We start from the raw sequence: 20,576 nt of genomic DNA on the forward strand, positions 1-20,576 counted from the left end.
CAAACAGAGCTACTGCCTCTTTATTTACTCTACAATTTACTTCTGAAGAAAACGTTGAGTAATTCCTATTCCAGCCATAGAAGTATGGGAAGAACAGAAAGGGTCAGCAGCGGTAAGCGGTATGGGTGTTTAAGAAGCTAGCCACGGACCAGCAGAGCCTGCGAATGCGCGGCGATGTGACGACAAGGTTGTTGATGCCACAGCCTGTAAGGGGCGGCAGACAAGATGCCAAACAGAGGGACCCGCGTCTCTAAGGGCCGCCGGCTTAGCTGAGGCTGATCTGCCTTCCGCCTCCCGGGAGCCCCAGTCCTCGTCAGCGTCGTCGGGAGGATTACTCGCCCTAATTATCCCGGGAGGAAGACGCGCCTTTCCCGGAGACCGCTAGGCAACACTCACCACAGCAGCCTCCAGATTACTTCTTTCCGTGGGTGTGTGACTTCGTCGAAGCAACTCACACTTACAGTAGATTCTCACTGGCAAGGCTGCGAGCAGCAGAGGGCGGGGGAGCTGGGAAGAGGAGGAGGGAAGGAGGGTGGGAGGCGCTGAGCCGGGAGGCAGAGGGGACGCCAGAGCTCCAGACACAGCAGGAGCGCGCCTTGGCGGTGCAGTTTCAACCTCGCCTTTGCAGCCGCGCACACACCGCCTCCTCCCCGAGCAGCGGGAACCGCAGCAGCTCCTGGGCCGCCGCAGCCCAGCTCCTAGCTCCTGCCCGCCGTCCGCCGTCAGTCCCTTCCCTCGTCAGCACTCAGCCCGCAGCTATTTCCTTCTGCCAGGCTCTTTGAACTCTGGATCTTTGCTTTTGCTCACTGCTCTCCTGTTTTTCATTCTCCACATTTTCTCAACTACTCTTTCTTTATCCTTAGCCACCCTGCTTTTTTCCTCCTTAAAAACAAAACAAAACAAACAACAAAAAAATTGGGGATTTCGCCTTAAAATGATTTGTCTTCCTTACCTTCGTCCATTTCAACACTGAAGACTGCAAAGAACCTTCACCTTTCCCCTAGTGGCATTTAAAAATTCTCAAACCGTAAAAAGTATTTTTAAAAGGCAAAGGAACAGGACGCGAGACCCTTGATCCGAGTCCAGAACTGCACTAGCAACCAGAACTAATATTTCATTTCACCCCACCAAAGGGGAAGGCGAGAAGAGCGAGAAGCAAACTTCAGCTGTCTCAGCGGATCCGTGGTTCCCGCATTTGGAGGAGCCGCGTGCCAGAAGGCGTAGGACCCCACGGGGAGACAAGGAGGACTCCCGAGTCTCCCTTGGCGGCTCCTCGAGGCCGAAGCGGTGGACTGAGCCGCGCGGGACAGCTGCAGCGGAGGAGGCTCGGAGAAGATGCGGGGCTCGGGGCCCCGGGGTGCGGGACGCCGGCGGCCCCCAGGCGGAGGCGGCGACACCCCCATCACCCCAGCGTCCCTGGCCGGCTGCTACTCTGCACCTCGCCGGGCTCCCCTCTGGACGTGCCTTCTCCTGTGCGCCGCACTCCGGACCCTCCTGGCCAGCCCCAGCAACGAAGGTAGGGAGATGGGGGTGGGGACCGGGGCGACCTGGGGCGGAGGGCTAGGCGGGGCCTGGGGAGTTCGGGTCTCAGCGCGCTGGAGGCTGCTGCTGCAGACTAAATCGCACTCTCATCTCAAATTAATATTTGTCGTCTCCTTCCACTGGCCTTTTCGCTCCCTCTGCGGTTTTTGGTTGCATTGTTTGACATTAGCTTCGGAGTGCTGGGCAAGGAACATGCATGTGGACAGAGGCTGATTGGGGGGCTGGGAAGGTGGAAAACCTTGGGGGAAAGGAGGTCGAGGCCCGTACCAGGGGAATGGGTGCGGCTGGGGCTCACTTAAGGCGCGTGGGGAAGTGACATTTAGGGCTTGAAGGAGTGGGAACTGTTTGAAGCTCAGCGACAAGGATCTCTGGAGCAGTGGGGCTTTTAGAAACCGTTATTTGAGGCCAGTGATGGGAAACGTTGTGGGGGTGGCTGGATGCTTTTATTTTTGGGGAAAGTGCCTGCTGGGAGCTGTTATTTAGGGCATCACCAGCTGCTATTCTGGGGTGGGTGGCAGGAGCTTTTATTTCTCATGGGAGGAGTATAGCGAAGGACAGAAGGCGCCCCACACTGTTGGGTGCCCTTCTTCTTTGGGGAGTTCATTGTCACACTCAAGCCAAGGTGGAAGAAGGCGAGAAGGTGGGATGCCGCGGGAGGAGGGGCGAGGGGGAGTGTCGCTGCTAGGAAGTTACTGCTAAAACCCAGCTGGGCATGTCTTAGAGAGGGAAAAGACCTGCTTTGGCCAGCACCTGATCCGGGAGTACCCAGTCCCCCTCCCTACCCCCAATCCTGCGCTCCGGACCCAGAATACTGTCCCTGGGAGAGTAGGGTCCGCCGGGAGCAACACCTGTGCCGCTCTCCGTGCTCCCGGAGCAGTGCTCAGCCCCTCTGCCCGCCTGCTTCTTGGATCTGAGCCCTCTGCCTTTGGGTCCCCTCCAGCCGCTCTCGCTCCTCTCCCACACCCGGATTGAGCTCCGGTCTCAGCCCAAGGGCGCATTACTCGCGGAGGAGCGGGAACAGCATCTCAGATCCAGATCTTTCAGCTCCACTATGAAAACAGAAAAACCTACCCCCTTTGGCTAGAACAGTGGGGTTTCGGTTTGGGGTTGTGGATGCGACGCGTGAGGCTCAGAACCTTACAGAAATTCCTTCCACTCCTGGGCACCGGACACTAGACCGGAAAGATGAAGCAGCAGTGGTGGAGTCGTGTGTGTCCTCGTGACTTGCATGGGTTCAGTCTCCGATGTAGGAGAAGGCGCTGAGCTGGTATCCCAGCAATGCCAGCTCTAAAGGAAAGGTGTGAAAGCAGGGCAGATAGAGGCTCCCTTCCCCCCATCCCATGAACTTTCTCTTTAACCTCTAATTTTATTTTTTAAACGCTAATTAAAGACTTATTTGTATTTATCTACATTTATCTATATACATATATAGGTAATCTCTCTCGCTTAAGGCAAACAATCGGGCATTTTCTCTTTCTGATAAAGTTGAAAGTGTTTTTGGGAGTCGTAGACCTTTTATTAACACCTTATTTTAAATTCATTCTGTTAGACGTCTGGAGGATTATAACAGCGTTAGAGGAGGCTCTTTTCTTAACTGTCTTATTCCACCGAAAGGGGCATCCTGGTTTGAATTTGAAGGGGTTTAACAGTAATATCATTCATCCTTTCGTGTTTCCGTTGGATTTCAAGTCCTCTCTCCAGGTGTGATGGAAGAGGAGAACTTAGGTGGGGATGAAAGGGTGTCGATCTTGGTTAGAAAATTGGAAGAATTGAATTCTCAGGGAGAGTGACACTGAATGGGAACAAGAGCCAAGACTGTGCAGGGAGGAAGAGGCAGAAGGAAAGAGAAGGAAGGGGAGACAGCGCCGGTCTCCTAAGGTGTTGAAAGCAGAGCTGGAATCTTGTGGAACATAACCTGGCTGTTGTTGCAGATTTAACACCCATAGATTGTATTGTCTTACCTCATTTAGTCCGTCACACAGCAAAACTTGGACTACAGTGAGATGGGGCTTGGAGATCTAATAAAAAATGAGATGTACCTTACCACCTGGTGCTCTGAAAAAAGCCTGATGTTTGGGGGCACATTTTGTAATATGTCACTATTATACTTAATTGGAAATAAAATTGTATAAATATCTATGTCATTATCTAATCCATCCTATCTCAGCTGAGCACAGTTTTCCATCTTTCCACTTAGTATCCTAGACCTTTACTTCTGCTCTGTGAAATATAGATTCTTCTCTTCTTGTTTCTCCATGCTATTGCTATAAATTGAGCAGCAGAGTGTATTAAAATACTTATTTGATAAAATGTTTGGGCTTTCTTAGAGATTCAGATTAGAGTTTTCCAATTTGTTTATTTGCTTCTGGAGGGACTTGGGAAGGTCAGGGGGCAGAAAGATTTGATGTATATGCTGAACTCATTAATCACTTGTTCTCATGTAATTTGTCTTCTGCAATCTACAGATGCTTAGTGATTTCCCAAAGACTGTGTGTGTGTGTGTGTGTATATATTATGAATGCTCCCATTATGTGAAAAAAAATTTAAAACATACAGAATAAATGTGAGTGTACATTCATAGTTGCTATTCTAGTCATTTCTTAAATTTAACTTTGTTAGGTATAAGCAAGCAGAATTGAGCAGAAAAAGCCAAACATATATCTGGAATTTTGGACTTTTATGAAATGTATTTATTTGGTATGTATGAATATGTTGGATAGCAGACAATAAGAGGAAAATTTACCCTTTAGTCTGAACTCTAAGCAATTTATAAGTTAAATATATCATTAGTAGTTTTAGTATATTGGTCATAAACTACATGTGGAAGAATCCTTTGGTTTACAGTATAATATTCAAAACTTTTATTATAAAAGATTTCAGAGGTATATTTAGAAACAGACTTGTCTCTGATCAAGCAGGACAAATATTAGCAAGTGTATCTTCAAGTGAAAATTTAAATAAATTTAGTAAGTAAAGGGTTCATGTTCATTGCTATGAATTTTGGAGGTGGCCCTGAACGTATTCAGTAACTGCCACTTTTTGCTGTCTGGAGATATATTTGTAAACAAGCATTATTTGACAAGTGCTTTTCACAGCAGGGATTCTTGGCCAATTACTGCTGAACAGCTCTGCATTGAAAATGATTCACCCGCAGTGAATCAAGCTTAATTCATTGAAGCTACAGTCGGTAATGTCCCAGTAAAGTGCTTCTGACAGTTGTCAGCAGTTTGGATTTGAAAAGTCCAGTTTCTTGTCTCTAAATGTTTTGTATGTTTGAGAAAGTGGGGTAGAAACACATAAGGTGGGAAGAAAAGGCTAAACTGCCTGAAAAACAATCATAAACTTGTAAATGTTTTCCTTGGAAAGATAAAAAAGGGGGAAAAAAAGTTTGTTTTAGGGTTTTTCTTGGCTTATAAGAGAACCAGGCCCATAAAATAGATTGGAGGACATAATAGATTTGTAAAACTAAATGGCTTTATTCTGTGGCCTTGTCATCCCGTTGTAATTCACTTCCTTTTAGATAAATCGGCAGGATCCCACAGAAAAAAAGGATAGTAAAATAATTTCCTCACCAGGACATTACTACACAAGAAAAGAGAGCTATTACCCCTATTTAAATCATAGATTGTTGAAACTACAAGGGACCATGAATAGTTTTGGCTTTTTGCTTAATAAACCATGAAAAGGGGACCTAAGTCTTGACATTTTAAGCTCCTTTTGAGGTAGACAAAGATCTCCTTGAGTGTTAGGGTGACAGGTAAGAGGATTTCATTTCCTCATATAAGACAAAGAGGACAGTGAACAATTTCTGCATTTAAAACAAATATTTTTCTTTGATTGGAAATATTCTTCTAGTAATATTGTCATTTGGAAATACTGTTGGCTCTTTATTCCAATTCACATAGAATATAGTTGGTATGGAAAAAAAGGTTCACTTTTTACACCTAGAAAAAATTATTTACTATAACGTATTTATATTATTATTCTCTATAAAATATGACTACTTAGAGTATGTGTGTTTTGTATCTTTACATGCAAATTAAAAGGAAATGCTATAGGTATTTACAGCAAACATTTCCAAACTTTTTAATTACATAGTTTATTCAGAATTGATTGCTGCTATTGAGAAAATAACTGTGCTTTAGTTATTTCCACCACACTTTTGTTGATTGACTCTACCACTTGAATCTCCTTTGTCTGGAGTGCTTTTTTAAATGTATTTGCTTGAATGGCAATTAGTTTCTTTTTCATTTGGTAGAAAGCTTTCTACCTTTGACTGTAAAAATCGAGTATAATGTACATTATTATATTAGGTAACTATAGTTATTATCCATTTTATGAGTCAAATTTAATGTTCTTTTTTCAAAAGAAAAATATAGTGCTCATATTTCAAAGAAATAATTGCTGAACAAATCATCAATAACTCCTTAGAAATTTTAAAAATTTAAATTAGCATATATTTAATATATTCTACTTTATTAATGAATAGTTCCAATTTAAGTTAACAGGGATACCTATTTAAAGATTATGACATCATTTTAAACAATCTTAAAATAGCTCACAATGGTTTTTATAAAGCATCAGAATTAATTGAGGTTTGAATTTCATGTCTTGCTTATTAATCATTAAAAATTGATCGTAGTATTTGCTTTTTCTTTTCAGAAAGAGTGAATTGTTATTATAAAAGCAATATTAGAGTCAAAAATGTCAACTCTTACTTAGAAACTCAGAATGATTCTTGCTATTATAATATCTCTAGTGAGTATATTTCAGGTGGAGAATGGCTCCTACTGCTGTGCCCTTCTGAGTAAATGCATATTTATTTTATCAAAAGTTATGTAATCCATAGGATAGATAAGAGTTTCTTCAAAAGAGTTATTATAGTCCATTGTATACATATATACCTAATGGAACAGTTAACTGATTTTAAAAATTTATCATATGTACTATCCTTGTGTAATTGGTCGATATTTCTATGGGTGTATATCAAGGTAGATACAAAGAAAAAATGAGTTCTGAAGGCTTTGTAAACATAGATTAAAATGGGTTCATATATTTTAGAAAAAATTATTAGTACCTATCTTTAATCAACAAAATGTTTATTGAGTGAAATGCATTAGTGATAGAAAATACATAAATAACAAGAGATTTTCTAATGTATTAATTACAATTTTTGAAGGCACTATATGACAGTTAGAAAACTGAAAATTATTAGATGTTGAAAATCTAGTATAAATAATTGGTGCCATTGAAAATATTTACTTCAAAATACGAATGATCTATTTTTTAACTGTTTGGTTTTGAACTTCCAAAATAATTAGCATGAATTCTTAGGACGGTTTTTCTCTATTTAATATTTACTTTTAGTGTCTGACTTTCCAGACATCTGTTTGTATTCAATTAATGGGATAGATTTCAAAGTGTTTGAGCAAGGTAAAAATGGAAGCAGTGTGGCAATTTTAAATATAAATTTTGAACAACAACTTATTTTTGACAATTCATTTATTAACATATGCAAAATGTTCTTGTAATAAAGAAGCTGTTACAAAAACAGAATCTGATGTCGTATAAATTGTAGTGTGAAATAGGTATTTCCATATGAAGCTCCAAATAAATAGTGGTGCAGTTATATTTGAATATTAAGATTTTATTGGAATTTGCATTTTTCTTTTGACCCTATAGAGTTCCCATGCAGAGGATTTATTCATTGCAATTATTCTTATCACATAAAATAAAGATATGGCTCTAATTTTAAAATTCCTATTATAATAACAATAAGAAATATTTAATTGAGTGGTTTAAAATGTAATTCTGATCAATTAATTTCAAGAACTAGATTTTAAAATTCCCATTTAACCTATTTTATTACCATCTTAAACAATTGTTACCTGATATATCTGTAAGTGCAAAGAAAAATAAATAGAAAGAAAAAGTGCTATAAGATACATAAGAATTTGAATTGTGTCTGGTGAAATTTGTAGTAATTGAAGGTCTTGTTTTTTTTTTTTTTTTTTTTTTTTTTTTCCCTAAAAGTTCAAATTTTCATCCAGTATCCCTAATGAGAATCCCAGGTGTTACAAAGTCATAAAATAAAACTGTAATTTAGTAGGTGTCCACTTGGAGTTCTTAAAAACTCTGTGGTTTGGTAGGATGGCATTTATTGTCATTTTAATGTTAGTAGAACTTTGTGAAATGATTTTAAATTGATAGTAATTTAAAGAAACCATAAACGGTCACTTCTATATTTAAAAATTGCCTGAAAACCCCTTTTTAAAAAGTGTGTGTGTTTTGCCTTTAGAGTGCCATTTAATTGTATCCCAGTTTAAAAAGTCCTAGTGGGTTCTATTCATAATTAAACTTTTCTGTAGCTCTTCTTTTCCTGTAGGGTTTGCAGTCTTTAGTCTCTGATCAGCTTATGTGTTACTTTATTAATATCTCTTAAATTATTACTTATACTATAGGCGAGCATAACAAAACTTTGTCGGACAAAAGTAGAACCTAGGGCGTGCCTTCTTTCCTCTGTGTCTCTCAGTGATAAAGTGTTCATGCCTTTAATCATTGTGTGTTTATCAAGCAGAGTGCAATAACTTGCCTGGGATTTTGGCCTATGTGCCCATGGATGTGCGTTGAGTGTGTGGAAAGGTTGCTGGAAGGCTGAAAGAAAGGGTAGGGAGAGGGATGTCAATATGGTATCACCATAAACTTAATATTAATAACAGTTTTGAGTAATGCTTTCAATCTTATTTTTAAAAAATATCACCTCTGCCCACACACACACTCTCACACACTCACGCATTCTAATTTTACATTTGTTTTACTATGACCCTGAAGATAAAACCCCAGTCTAATGAAAAAAGTATAAATAAGTCCCTAGTTCATTGTGTTTCGTAAATTTGTTTTGTTTTTTTTTTCCTTCTTTTACTCTGTAAGATCTGTTTTGTTGAGTTATGCCAAACACTTGTTGTGTTGGACACCCCACAGATTAAATAATTGGGATTAAAGTGTCTGTGATAATTCTAATTATGTTTTAGTTGCTGGACTATTGCCCAGGCCATCTTCTGCATTCATCAAGCTTGTCTTCAGTTCTAAATACACTAGCCACACAACTCTGTTAAGTAGATGATTCTGGTAAAAAATAAAAAAAATAAAAATAAAGAGCCAAAACCTGAGGGTTGAAATATTTTGCATATGCTTTGCAAGAACATGTCCTTACTTGGAAACATGTTTCAGGCTAAGTATTGGAAGATTTAGAGAAAATACAGTCTGTTATTTTACTAAGAGATGGGTAATGTCTTTTTTCTCTTATATTAATTTTACACTCTTATTTTCATTTGTCATGTCCCTCTCCCTTCCTGTCTTCCTCTTTTCTTCTTTCTTTTCCTCCCTCCTTCTATCCGCGACTAAGTCAAAATGATTTAAGAGGGTAAGAGCCCCAGCCTGTTTTATTCCAACACCCTCAAGGAAGTCAAGATTTCAGATTGTGTGTTTGTTAAGAAGATAATATATAGTCTTCTTGTAAATAAATTGTGGGACTCTGCGTACAGAATAGATTGTGTCAAACCCAGTTATACATTTTTTCACTTAATTCATACATCAGAAGTTTTTAAGACATCTCTGTCAGTTTTGCCTTTCTTATAAGACAGCTAACTTATTTACTTTGCAATGACAGCACCTTCCCTTTCCAGGATGCTTGTTAATGTCTTTTCTAAGGAAAGGCGAACTCAGTAGGCAGATCCGGCTGGCACCAGTTCAGCCCAGCAGTCCACAGCAGGAGCTTGCTTAGGGAGCCAAGTTCTAACTTTCACCCAAAGCTTTCACCATGTGTACTAGCAGAAAAGGTGAGGCTGACTGCCCAGCCTCATGGAAGATGATAATGCACTGTCATCTCACTTAAGAGTTTTGCTCTAGACAGTGTAGTAATGACACACTGGGCCTCCTAAGATGGGGGATACAGCCAGACTTCTGAGGTAGAAGATACGTGAAAACTGCTGTGTCTGAAGAATTTTAACCACGCCTAGTTTCAAACCATGATATTTGATATCTCTAGAAGGAGGGAAGGCAACAATAACGACAGCAAAATTACCTTAATCATGCAGATTTGAAGTCACTGTTTTTGATTTAAACTTGTGAAACAAAGTAGTGAAAGAATTAGTTGCAGTGGAAGTACAGAAAAATCAACAACAACATCAACAACAAAGCAAACAAACAAAAACAGTTAACCAAATCTAACTGTTTTGAATTCAATAACAAACATGGTTTTAGTTTTTGTTTGTGCTAGTCTCTAACACTAACGCTAAATTATTGGCCCTCATTTATTTATTTTAACTTCAGTTCAATTATCTGTATTATGGTAATAATGGTACTGCCTACTTCATATAATTGCTATGGAAAACAAATAAAACCATTTTCTAATTGTTAGAGCAATATACAAATATAGGTTGTAGAGGAACAGAGGAAGTCTGGGAATGTAACTGTTTAAATGCCCTCCATGATCTGTGTGTTACTCTTCATTTGCTGGGTAAGGATAAGAATAAAAGATTATGTTATTTGAGGGAATTTCATTAAGAAAAGGAGTAGAAAAATATTCTACTTTGCAAGTGTAACACAAACAAGGATTTCATAAACACTTTGCTCATGCCTCAAGTGACATGGAAGTGGCCCATGTTCTTGAGTGTCCTGTAGCTTAATTTGTATTAACTTCATGATAATTATGCCTCTTTTAGAAAGGGGAGATGTAGAGACCAGGAACCCAGCTCAACCATGGTCTTAGACAGTGATATGGTCTTGAACCATCCACCTCAGATTCCACATCGTTAAAATGAAGATGTAAAGGCACACCCACAAGGTTGCTGAGAAAACAAAATAATAATGTGCCTATGTAGCCTAGTACATTTCCTAAAGCCAAGTGGGTACACCAAAATATTAGTCCCTGTCTTTTCTCCCTTTCTCTTATTACTACATATAGAATATTTGAGGTATGATTTCACACTCACAGATCATCATCTTCCTTGCATTGTATGATTAAAAGGAATCTAGGCTTGGAAAACAATCTGAGAACAGGAATTTACATGCACATTTTCCATAGAGCTATCCAAGGTAAAAACCAACCATATGACATTATCTTGATTTTCTGTTGGTTTTCCTCATTATTTAATATTGAATATTGGAATTTGATTAGGAAATAAATGGAAAACCATCAGTACAAGGGTCATGGGTTGTAAATGTTGTATTTTACCTCATTTGCCCTCAGGTAGACTGGTAGAAGGCAGATTTTTTTTTTTTTTTAATTTTTGCCACAAATCATACCAATAAATATTTTCAAATATTTTGAATATTTAGTCCTATAAGAATAGTATGTTATCAGTTTCACTTTTAAATACACACACATATGTATAAAATGTCATATATATATATAGTCTGTATAGAAATTCATTAAAAGGACATGAAAAATGCTGCTAAAAGTGGACAGTTGGAAGAATTAGATTCTTAGAACTTACTAATATTATGAGTCTATACCTTTACTTTCAGTTTGAAATATATAGGTTTCTCATCTGTTTGATTATGTGCAGAGTTAAAAATATAACCTGGAAAGATATTTGAATTTTTATATTTTCAAAATATAAATTTTGATGTAATTTTATAATGTAAATTAATGTATTAATGTAATTTTATAAGGCTTTTCTTTTTTACTTAGGTGAGCATAAACAGGTAAAATAAATTTGGAATATATTATATTTAGATCTGCTTTTAAAATGTATGCCTGTGTTTGCAGGCTCATGAATGCACACACCTGTATAAAGTAATCATAACTAACATTTATTATTGACTTACTGTGTGGGGGACATTGTTCTAAGTGGTTTACATATATATTAATTTATTTTCCTCAAAATAAGTCTTAAAAAATGTATGTGAAGTCTTGGAGATATTTCCTCTCATTCTTAGTCATAGCTATAATTTTTTCCCTCTTATTAAACACTTGATCAGCTGCTGGTCATCATACTCTTATACAATGATTTACCTCCTATTAATATCTTCTCTCTTCATTGTCCAGATACTCACTAGCACAAGGGGAGATCTGTTTCCACATATTTTCCTCTTTCCAATTCACAGCATCTATGCTTTACCTTTCCTAATTTTTTTTTTTTTTTTTCTGTTACTCTAGTGTATAAACAATCCAGTTCCCAGTCTCTAGCCCAGACTAGACACTGTATATCTCGGCTTGCATACCCGAAATCCTATTAAGATTTTGTTAAGAAGTGCTATCTATTGCTGATCACTACCTCTTGCTCTGTTAAAAATAGAGGAAAGTTTTTAAAATAGTTTTATTCTAACTCATGATAGAGTATATTATTTTAGGCAGCACTACTTTTTATAACAAGAGAGAAGACAGAAAGGTTTCCTGGAAAATGCACTCACCTTTCATCTCCTGTCCAAGCCAACCCTTTGGGTGCTTTTTTCCTCCTTTACATACAAGGTTATATTAAATACTTTATAGTCAATATTTTGTAGCATTTATTATGAAAACCGCTATTCCACATGAATCTCATAACAAAGACTGCAGAATAGATTAAAGAAGCTCAATGTTAATTAGGGAACTGAAACAAGACAGTTTGATCTATTAAAAAATTAGAACTAGGCCGGGCGCGTTGGCTCAAGCCTGTAATCCCAGCACTTTGGGAGGCCGAGACGGGCAGATCACGAGGTCAGGAGATCGAGACCATCCTGGGTAACACAGTGAAACCCCGTCTCTACTAAAAAAACACAAAAAACTAGCCGGGCGAGGTGGCGGCCGCCTGTAGTCCCAGCTACTTGGGAGGCTGAGGCAGGAGAATGGCGTGAACCTGGGAGGCCGAGCTTGCAGTGAGCTGAGATCCGGCCACTGTACTCCAGCCTGGGCGACAGAGCAAGACTCTGTCTCAACCAAAAAAAAAAAAAAAAAAAAAATTAGAACTTGTATCAAAGCCAATGTCTTATTACTGCAGAATCAGTGCAACATTTTATCAGAGGTATAGCAAAATGGTAAAACCATGGGCTCAGGAACCTGGTTCAACTATTTAGAGCTGTGTGACTTGGGCAAGCTGGTAAACCTCTCTGTGCCTATGTTTTCTTGTCTGTGAAATGGGATGATTATAACAATATGGTATATAATTGAAAAGATTGAATTATTAATAATGTGCTCCGTAAAAGTTCTAGCATATAGTAAATAATATATAATTATTAAGTATTACATGTGTTAAAACAGTATGGTTGGCACTCTGACATTGAGCAAGGTCTACTTTTCTACATTAGTCAGTGAGTACTGTCTAATATTCATTGCAAATGGAAATGCCAAAAGAAAAACACTTGACTTCAGCTCAATAGTTCAAGCAGTCTTTATTTACTCCCAGGGTAAAACCTTTCAATAGTCCTCCAGTGCCCTCAGGATAAAATCTAACTCCTTGAACTTGAGTACAGAGTTCTTAGTATTTTGTTTCTGGCCCACCTCTCCTGCCCATTCCCCTTCCTTGCACTCCCAGTTCCTGTGGTGAAGAACTGCTCTGAGTGCAGTAGGATTCTGTGAGCTCAGTCAGAAATACTCACCGCTTTTCTTCACTAAATAATTTGATATTTATGCCTAGGTCTGTACAAGATTTTCCCAGGATTGTGTGCCCATTTTTATTCTAGGTGTTGTCTATCACACTGAGATGGAATTGTGTTTTGCTTGTCTGTACATTTCTGATCTTTGATGGGAATAGAGATCCTTGTAAAACGTAAAGGTTAACTAGAAAAAAAAAAAAAAAAAGCTCTCTTCTGAACTGAGAATCACCACTGAAATAGCATGATTTGCCAAAGACAGCAAGTTAGTTCCAAAAAAGCTGGCAGTAAAATATCTTCTTCTTCTTCTTTCTTTTTTTTTTTTTTTTTTTTTTTGCATATTCCAAATGTATCAATATGAAGAAAGCTTGCCTGTCTGTAAACTCATTGAGAGCCAGCTCCAATTCTTGCTATTCCATATGGAGCATCCGTAAAGGATGTTATAATCTATACATTTATGTTTAGTGAACGAATATTATTAAGTAACTTACTTGTTTCTTTAAAGTCACTGCTATTAAGTACACCAAGTCTTACCTCATTACTGTGTTGCTGGTGAAGCCAACATAGCTTTTTTCATAAATCCATAACTAATAGAGTTCAGAATCTCTGGTATTGTAGTCTTTGCTAAACTGAAAAGTTACCAACTAAAAAATTGTATGATTTGCCAACCAAAGCGAGTTAATTCCAATAAATTTGTTAGTAGAATACTGTATTTTAGACTTACCAGAAGTATAAATGAGAAGAAGGTTCTACTGAGATTAGCTAGCTGCTAGAAAACAATTCATAGACATCCTGTGCTCACTATCTCTTTGTAATTTAATCAACTACAGCTTTCTCAAGGCCCCTGCTTTCTTATGATAAATTCTCAAAATTCATGTAACTTGAACAGCTATCAGCCAACATAAAATAATTTTTTTTTATTTTTTGTTTTAAACATTTCTTAATTTTACCTCCAGAAAAACAATTAATATAAAACATGTGTTTCTAAATGGTTTAAATTTCTTGGGGGCAGAAGGATTTACTCTTTCATTTTTCTAGATTTCTTGGATTATTTTGACTACCACTTATTTTATGAAGTACTTTAGATTTACAAGCTGTCACGAATTCTTAATATCGGAGAGAAAACGGCAGAAAAATTGATGTTATCAATGATGTGAATAGAACAGCATTATAAGATAGATTTATGTGGAAGAAAGTTTAAAATGGGTGATAAAGGTTTTTTAAGTACAGTTTAGTTAGCATCTGGTGAGCGTTTTAAATTAACTATTTCTTCAGAAAAAAAAAAGGACGTTTTCATTTAATCTAAAATAATACCAAATATATCCTAAATATCACAGGGTTAATATTAGATTCTCCTAATCTATAAGAGTTCTTTGAATTACATTTTCCCCTAGATGGGAGGGTTCAAATTATAACTACTATGGAGACTATTACCACACAATCACCTTTAATTTTCACAACAACCCTGTGTAATTGAAATTGTTATTCCAGTTGATGGAGTAAAATTGGGTTTTGGGAAAGTTCAGTAATTTTTCACTAGGTCATATAGCACATAAATTAACAGGTTAGAATCAAGTGTATACGACTCTGGAGCTCTGGGTTGCACCCATTTGCTAGAGATTACATTTATCTAAATATACTTAGTATTATGATTTGTATTTTATTTATGCTTACCATCTTTCAAGGAAGGAATAATGTTTTATAAAAAGAGTATGCTTCAGCCAGGCACTATGGTTCACGCTTATAATCCCAGCACTTTCAGAGGCCAAGGCAAGTATATTGCTTGATCCCAGGAGTTTGAGACCAGCCTGGGCAACATGACATAATTCTGTTTCTACAAAATATACAAAAAATTAGCCGGACATGGTGGCGTACACCTGTAGTCCCAGCTACTCAGGTGGCTGAGGTAGTAAAATAACCTGAGTCCTTGGAAGTTGAGGCTTCAGTGAGCCCTCATCACTCCTCTTCATTTCATCTTGGGCAACAGAGGGAGATCCTTTCTCAAAAATTAACATACTATATATATATATATATATATATAGTTTGGGAAAATAAATGAAAATAAAAATAATATAAATATATGCACAAGGAAACATGAATATGGAATGTGGAAATATGCATATGGAAAACTCATATCAAGAAAATCCCACTATCATCAATGCTAAAGCAATTATATAGAAAAGTTAAGCATAGGCTTTCAGTTACACAGTTCTCACTTCCTGATAGAAAACCTGTCAGTTCATCAGGTAACTGACTTTTTTTTTTTTCCGACTCTGGGGTTTGAGAGAAGCTATCATAGTGGTGCTTTTGTTTGAAGGATGCCATGAATAATATTTTTAATTTTCACTGATTATCTGATGGATTATTGTATAAGTCACTGTGGAAAACCGTGGACATAAAGTTAGCAGTGGTTTTAAGGACTTTTTTTTTTTTTTTTTTTTTAAGCAGCAGCAGCAGTAAATTCAAAAGAAATCACTGTGGAAGCTTAATACCTAAAGCAGGTAACAAAAGAATTATTGGGTTTCCTGGCTGTTTTTTTTTTTTTTTTTTTTTTTTTTTTTTGTCTCCTCTTTCCCTCCATATGCTTGTACTTCTGAGACATCTTTTTAGAATCTCCAGGCCATTCTGAGCTCAGTTTAAAAACTACTGTGATAAAATATGAAAGGAATGCTGTATAGAAGATCAGTGTGATATAATCCTGACTTGTAACTTTCCATAAATCTGCCTAAAACAGAAATTATAATATCTTGTGAAGTTTACTTTAAACCAATGGTCCCTAACGCAGAGGTGCTCATTAGAACCAACCTCAGAATATTGTTAATTATGCTATGTCTGGACCCACGTAAACTTATGGAATCATAATTGATTAAAGCAAATTCTTTGGAAATGTATACTTTTGCAACCTGGAAATCTGTAGTTTTAGAACACCCATAGATAATTCTGATCTTTATCCTTGTTAAAGAACCTTTGCTTAGAACAGAAATACTTAAAGTGAGATGTGTACTGACACGGGAACCAGTCTGCAATTGTATCAATATAAAGATTGAGAGTTAGCTTTTAGAGACTGTTATTGCAATTTGACATTGCTACACAATACAGACAATACAGCTGTGTAATAGGCAGATTCACCTCATTGAGCCAAGGCATAGCTAGCTCACTTCTAACTCTAATTAAGTGATCATAAGAATTACTTGGATCGGTAGTTGTGTGGGAACTTCTACAGTGCAGTCGCTTGCATTTTCGTCTCCACCTAATGTCCTGATTTTGTAGTTTTATAAAGAGTCAATGGAGTTTTAGTTTTAAAAAAAGTACTTCTGGTGATTTGAATGTGGGTGATAGAAATACCACACTTCAAAAAAACTGTTTATTTACTTACATGTATATATCACATATGACTCATGCTTAGAAAATGCTATGTAAATGGTTTCTATTGTTAATAAAAGGGAATATGAAAGTGTTCTAAGGCTAAAGGGGATATAGATGATATTCAAGTAGCACTATGTACATTAAGGAAATACAAGATGTTAGCGAATTATAAAAACAAGTATCACTGTGCAAAAGAAAAATGAATTCTAAGTGTGATTTGATGCATATTCAATGATATAATCACTGATTTGAAAAAATTGATCCTCAATGTATATGCTTTGATGTATGTATATATGTACATATGTATGTATATATGTATATCTCGTTCATATATGTATGTGTATATATGTGTATATACGTATATATAGCAAAGCATATACACATACATGCACACACATATATAAATGTATATTTATATATATTTAATATATATAAATAAATATATATTAAATACATATATATCTGTAAGGGTAAATGTTTATATCGTTATATCCTATCTAATTTAGAATTTATAACAGAATATAACTATTTAAATTAGATATTATAATTTAGGTAGATAACTATAACTTAGATGGGTATATATAAAAATATATTTGTATGTTTATATATAAATATATATTAAAAATAAAACAATAAAAACATATATACTATATATAGGTATCTGTAAATGTTAAATGTTAATTTATAAAATCATATCCTGAGAGTCTGATTTAAGAGATTCAGATGGATGACCTAACAGGTAATGTAAATTCAAAGGAGTTTCTTTTCTCAGGGCCAAGCTATTAGAAGACCAAATGATAATCAAGATACTTCCTGTTTTATTTACTGATGCATCCCCAAGGCTTATTACAATTCTTGGCAGTTAAGTAGATACTCAATAAATATTTGTTTAATGAATGAACCGTCATTGTAGGTGTTATATTCTATATAACTTGAACAAAATCTAAGGCAGTAAATTGGATTTTCTCATTCATTGTGTATATATTATCTGTAGAATTATATTAGGTTATAAATAGAAAAAACTATCCAACAGTGGCTTACAAATATTTTTTTTTTTTCCAAGAAAAAAGTTTGAGGGTAGACGTCTGGTGGCTTGGGTTCTGTGAAGACAAAAGTCTGTGTTTTTCTTGGCCTTACTCTCATGCTCATTGTGTTATGGTTGCAAGAATGCTAATGCATCTGCCAGTATTACAACCAATTCAGAATAAGAAAAAGGGAAAGAGAAGCACCAATAGCCATGTCAGCAGCATTATTCCTTTAGTTTAAGCAACAAAACTTTCCCAGAAATTGGCAAGCAGATTGCTGTCCATATCTCATTGCCAGACCTGTGTAACAAGGCTACGAGATCCAAGGGAGGCTAAGATAATAGCAACATGGTTATCATTGTTTGCTAAAACCCCTCTGATCCATAGTCTGATATGAAGCATAACACTGATATTATGATACTAAGGAAAGGAAAAGGATATGAGTAATTAATAGGCATAAAACAATGTCTGCCACAATATCACAGAAAAATGAATAGTACTTTTATTTTACATTATTTCCTTTATTTTGTATTTTCTTTGTAACCTTTGAGAAAGGACAAATGGCCAACTACTGCAGTCATTTTGTGACCAAAAATCGATTATAGGTACTAGGTCAACTAGACAAAAGTGATTAATACAACAATAATTTTATACACTGTTAAGATATATAAACCATTGTATTTTAACAGACTAATTTTAAAATATTTTCCTGCTATCATATATGTTAGTTAGTTATTTTGAGATGGATAATTAGTTCTGGGTACTAAAATGTTTGTGATCAGCCACCTAAAATCATTTGGCACAATATTTGTACTTTGTTAGTATTTTTGTCTGTATTACTTTATATTTTGACTATTTTTTAAATGATAAAACATTAACCAAATGTTAAAAAAAATTAGATAAAAATCATTATGTAGGGTTTACATTAATATTAAATTTTGACTAAACTGCAAGACTGACATGTAATAATGACAAGTTGTCAGCAAAAATTTGGGTCACTTCTCATTTTATATTAGGACTACTGGGTCATCTAGTTGTCTGGTTATTTTTGGTACATGCCATCACTTTAAAATATAGTCTATGAGTTTGTGTGACTTTCTGTCTCCTGTAATCCTCATTTATCCTCCCCTGAAGTCTGGAAAGCTAATGATTATATAGGTTGTTTTGAAGTTTGATATAATTTGCTTAAGCATTAGAGGTAATTAAGGACTAAGGTAAGGATCCCTTCAAAACAAAGAATCAGCTTTGCTTACATTTTTAAATTCAATTTTAATATAGTAGTTTTTAGTGTACCTTTGTCTTTTTAGGGCAAATTCATATCATATTTTGCCCCCATTAACATGCTTAAAGCAAAGTGAATAATAAAATAAAAAAATAAGAAAAGAGTTCATTATTACTTTATTGCTTTCTCATTTCCTTTCTGAAATCTTGTAACTTACTTTTGAAAATTTGATACTAAAATGTGGTTTTCCCAGGAAAATCGAATGTCTATTCTGTTTAGATTGATATGCCTGAAGATTTTCATCTGATATATAATAAAATAGAGTATTATGATGATGCTGGCTTCTGTAACATACGATTTTCAGTCATTGATCTCATAAAATTCATTGATATGTAGGATTAAGTGGTTCAAAAGAGTGAACCTTTGTATTTCACAAGTCAAACATTCGGGCGGTTATGATATATGTACAAGAGAAAGAGCTTTGGAGTTAGATATACTTGGATTTAGATTTCAGCTATGTGCTTATTAGTTCTGGGACCTTGGGCTCTTGCCCTATTAGTGTTTTTAAACTTCCATTACCTCATCTGTAAAATGGGAAAAATAATATACTAAAAGATAATTGTCAGGATTAAGTGATATAATGTACATTAAGTACAGAAATATATAATTTTAGTTTCAGTCATTTCAGTCACTGATGTTACAGACATGAGGATTGAGGCCCTCAAAGTAAAATTATTTCATCAAGTCACACAGTAGCAGAACCAGAACCATAGAACTAATGAGTATTCTCTATGCAATGAAGCATTCCCAAAGTGAACTGTGAATGTGCGCATTTATGTCACATAGTGAGGACAATGTTTTGTTTTTGAAGGAAACAGCCTCATATTATCTATGTACATAGTAGGGTGGAATTAAGCTGCTTTATGTGACGTAGTCTGTGATGTAAAGATTTTCAGGCTTCATATATCATCTAATGTTGGCTTTTCTTTTTAGAATAAAAACAATATGTAAGATTATACGTGTTTGGTTACCATACCTGACAAGGTAGCCACCAAAAACTGTATGGTGTTGCTCTTTTCATGCAACATTGTTCTGTGAATATAGCAGACTGTTCGTTAGTCCTAATTTAGCTGTCAGTAGACTACTGTATTAGCTCTGCCTTAACACTTTGTACAGACAACCAGTGCATACTGTCTCTGAATTCTTTTCTGCCATCTCCCTGGGTTTACACTTTTTTAGGCTATTAACAATTCAAAACACTTCGTAGACATTTCAGATTGATTTTTCCTTCCATCATAGTAATATGCTTTATGGTATGATTATTCTACTGCTTAATTTTTGAAGAGCAATGTCTATAACTTCTTTGTGGTGATGAAAAATACTTTGGGGTAAAATAAAGAAAGATGAAAATATTTTGAAATAAAAAATTAAAGGCATTCATTATTTGCAGCAAACAAGCATAATATTATGATTTAAAGGGACAATAAAAATCATCTCTTTTAGGAGTCATTTCAAAGATAATGTGAAAATTTAAGTGACTAGTTTTTAAAGGGCACTAGAATTCTGTGAATGCAATTTTTGGAAGTATTAACATGATGGAAGGAGAATAGACACTGGAACGGAGACATAGGTTTGCCTTCAAGCTCTGCCTCTTACAAGTTGTATCAGTTAGTATGTCTTCCTCTTCAAATAACAGCAAATAACGTCCCCACTGGATTAAGCAACAAAATTGATTTTTCCCACATAAAAGCAATTCCTGAGAGAGGCAAGTTTCAAGTTTAGATGGATTAACAACTCTATGATATAATTTGGAACAAGATACTTCCCATCTCTTCACTCTGCCAAAC

General features: G+C 36.1%; 1 protein-coding gene across 4 annotated transcripts in view; it reads left to right on the plus strand.

Moving 5' to 3' along the window:
- The first annotated feature begins 1,322 nt into the window (after window positions 1–1,322).
- Window positions 1,323–20,576, plus strand: part of EPHA5 (EPH receptor A5) — a 344,724-nt gene continuing 325,470 nt past the window's right edge. For 2 of the 4 annotated variants that reach the window (XM_010380149.1, XM_010380152.1), the window contains exon 1: window positions 1,323–1,516. In XM_010380149.1, coding sequence (XP_010378451.1) covers window positions 1,336–1,516 — 181 coding nt within the window. In that variant the 5' untranslated portion in view covers window positions 1,323–1,335. The remainder of the gene's footprint in view (window positions 1,517–20,576) is intronic. The other 2 variants (XM_010380153.1, XM_010380150.1) reach the window with 1 other exon arrangement.

Source organism: Rhinopithecus roxellana, chromosome 2, assembly GCF_007565055.1.
Source record: "Rhinopithecus roxellana isolate Shanxi Qingling chromosome 2, ASM756505v1, whole genome shotgun sequence".
Taxonomy (NCBI): domain Eukaryota; kingdom Metazoa; phylum Chordata; class Mammalia; order Primates; family Cercopithecidae; genus Rhinopithecus; species Rhinopithecus roxellana.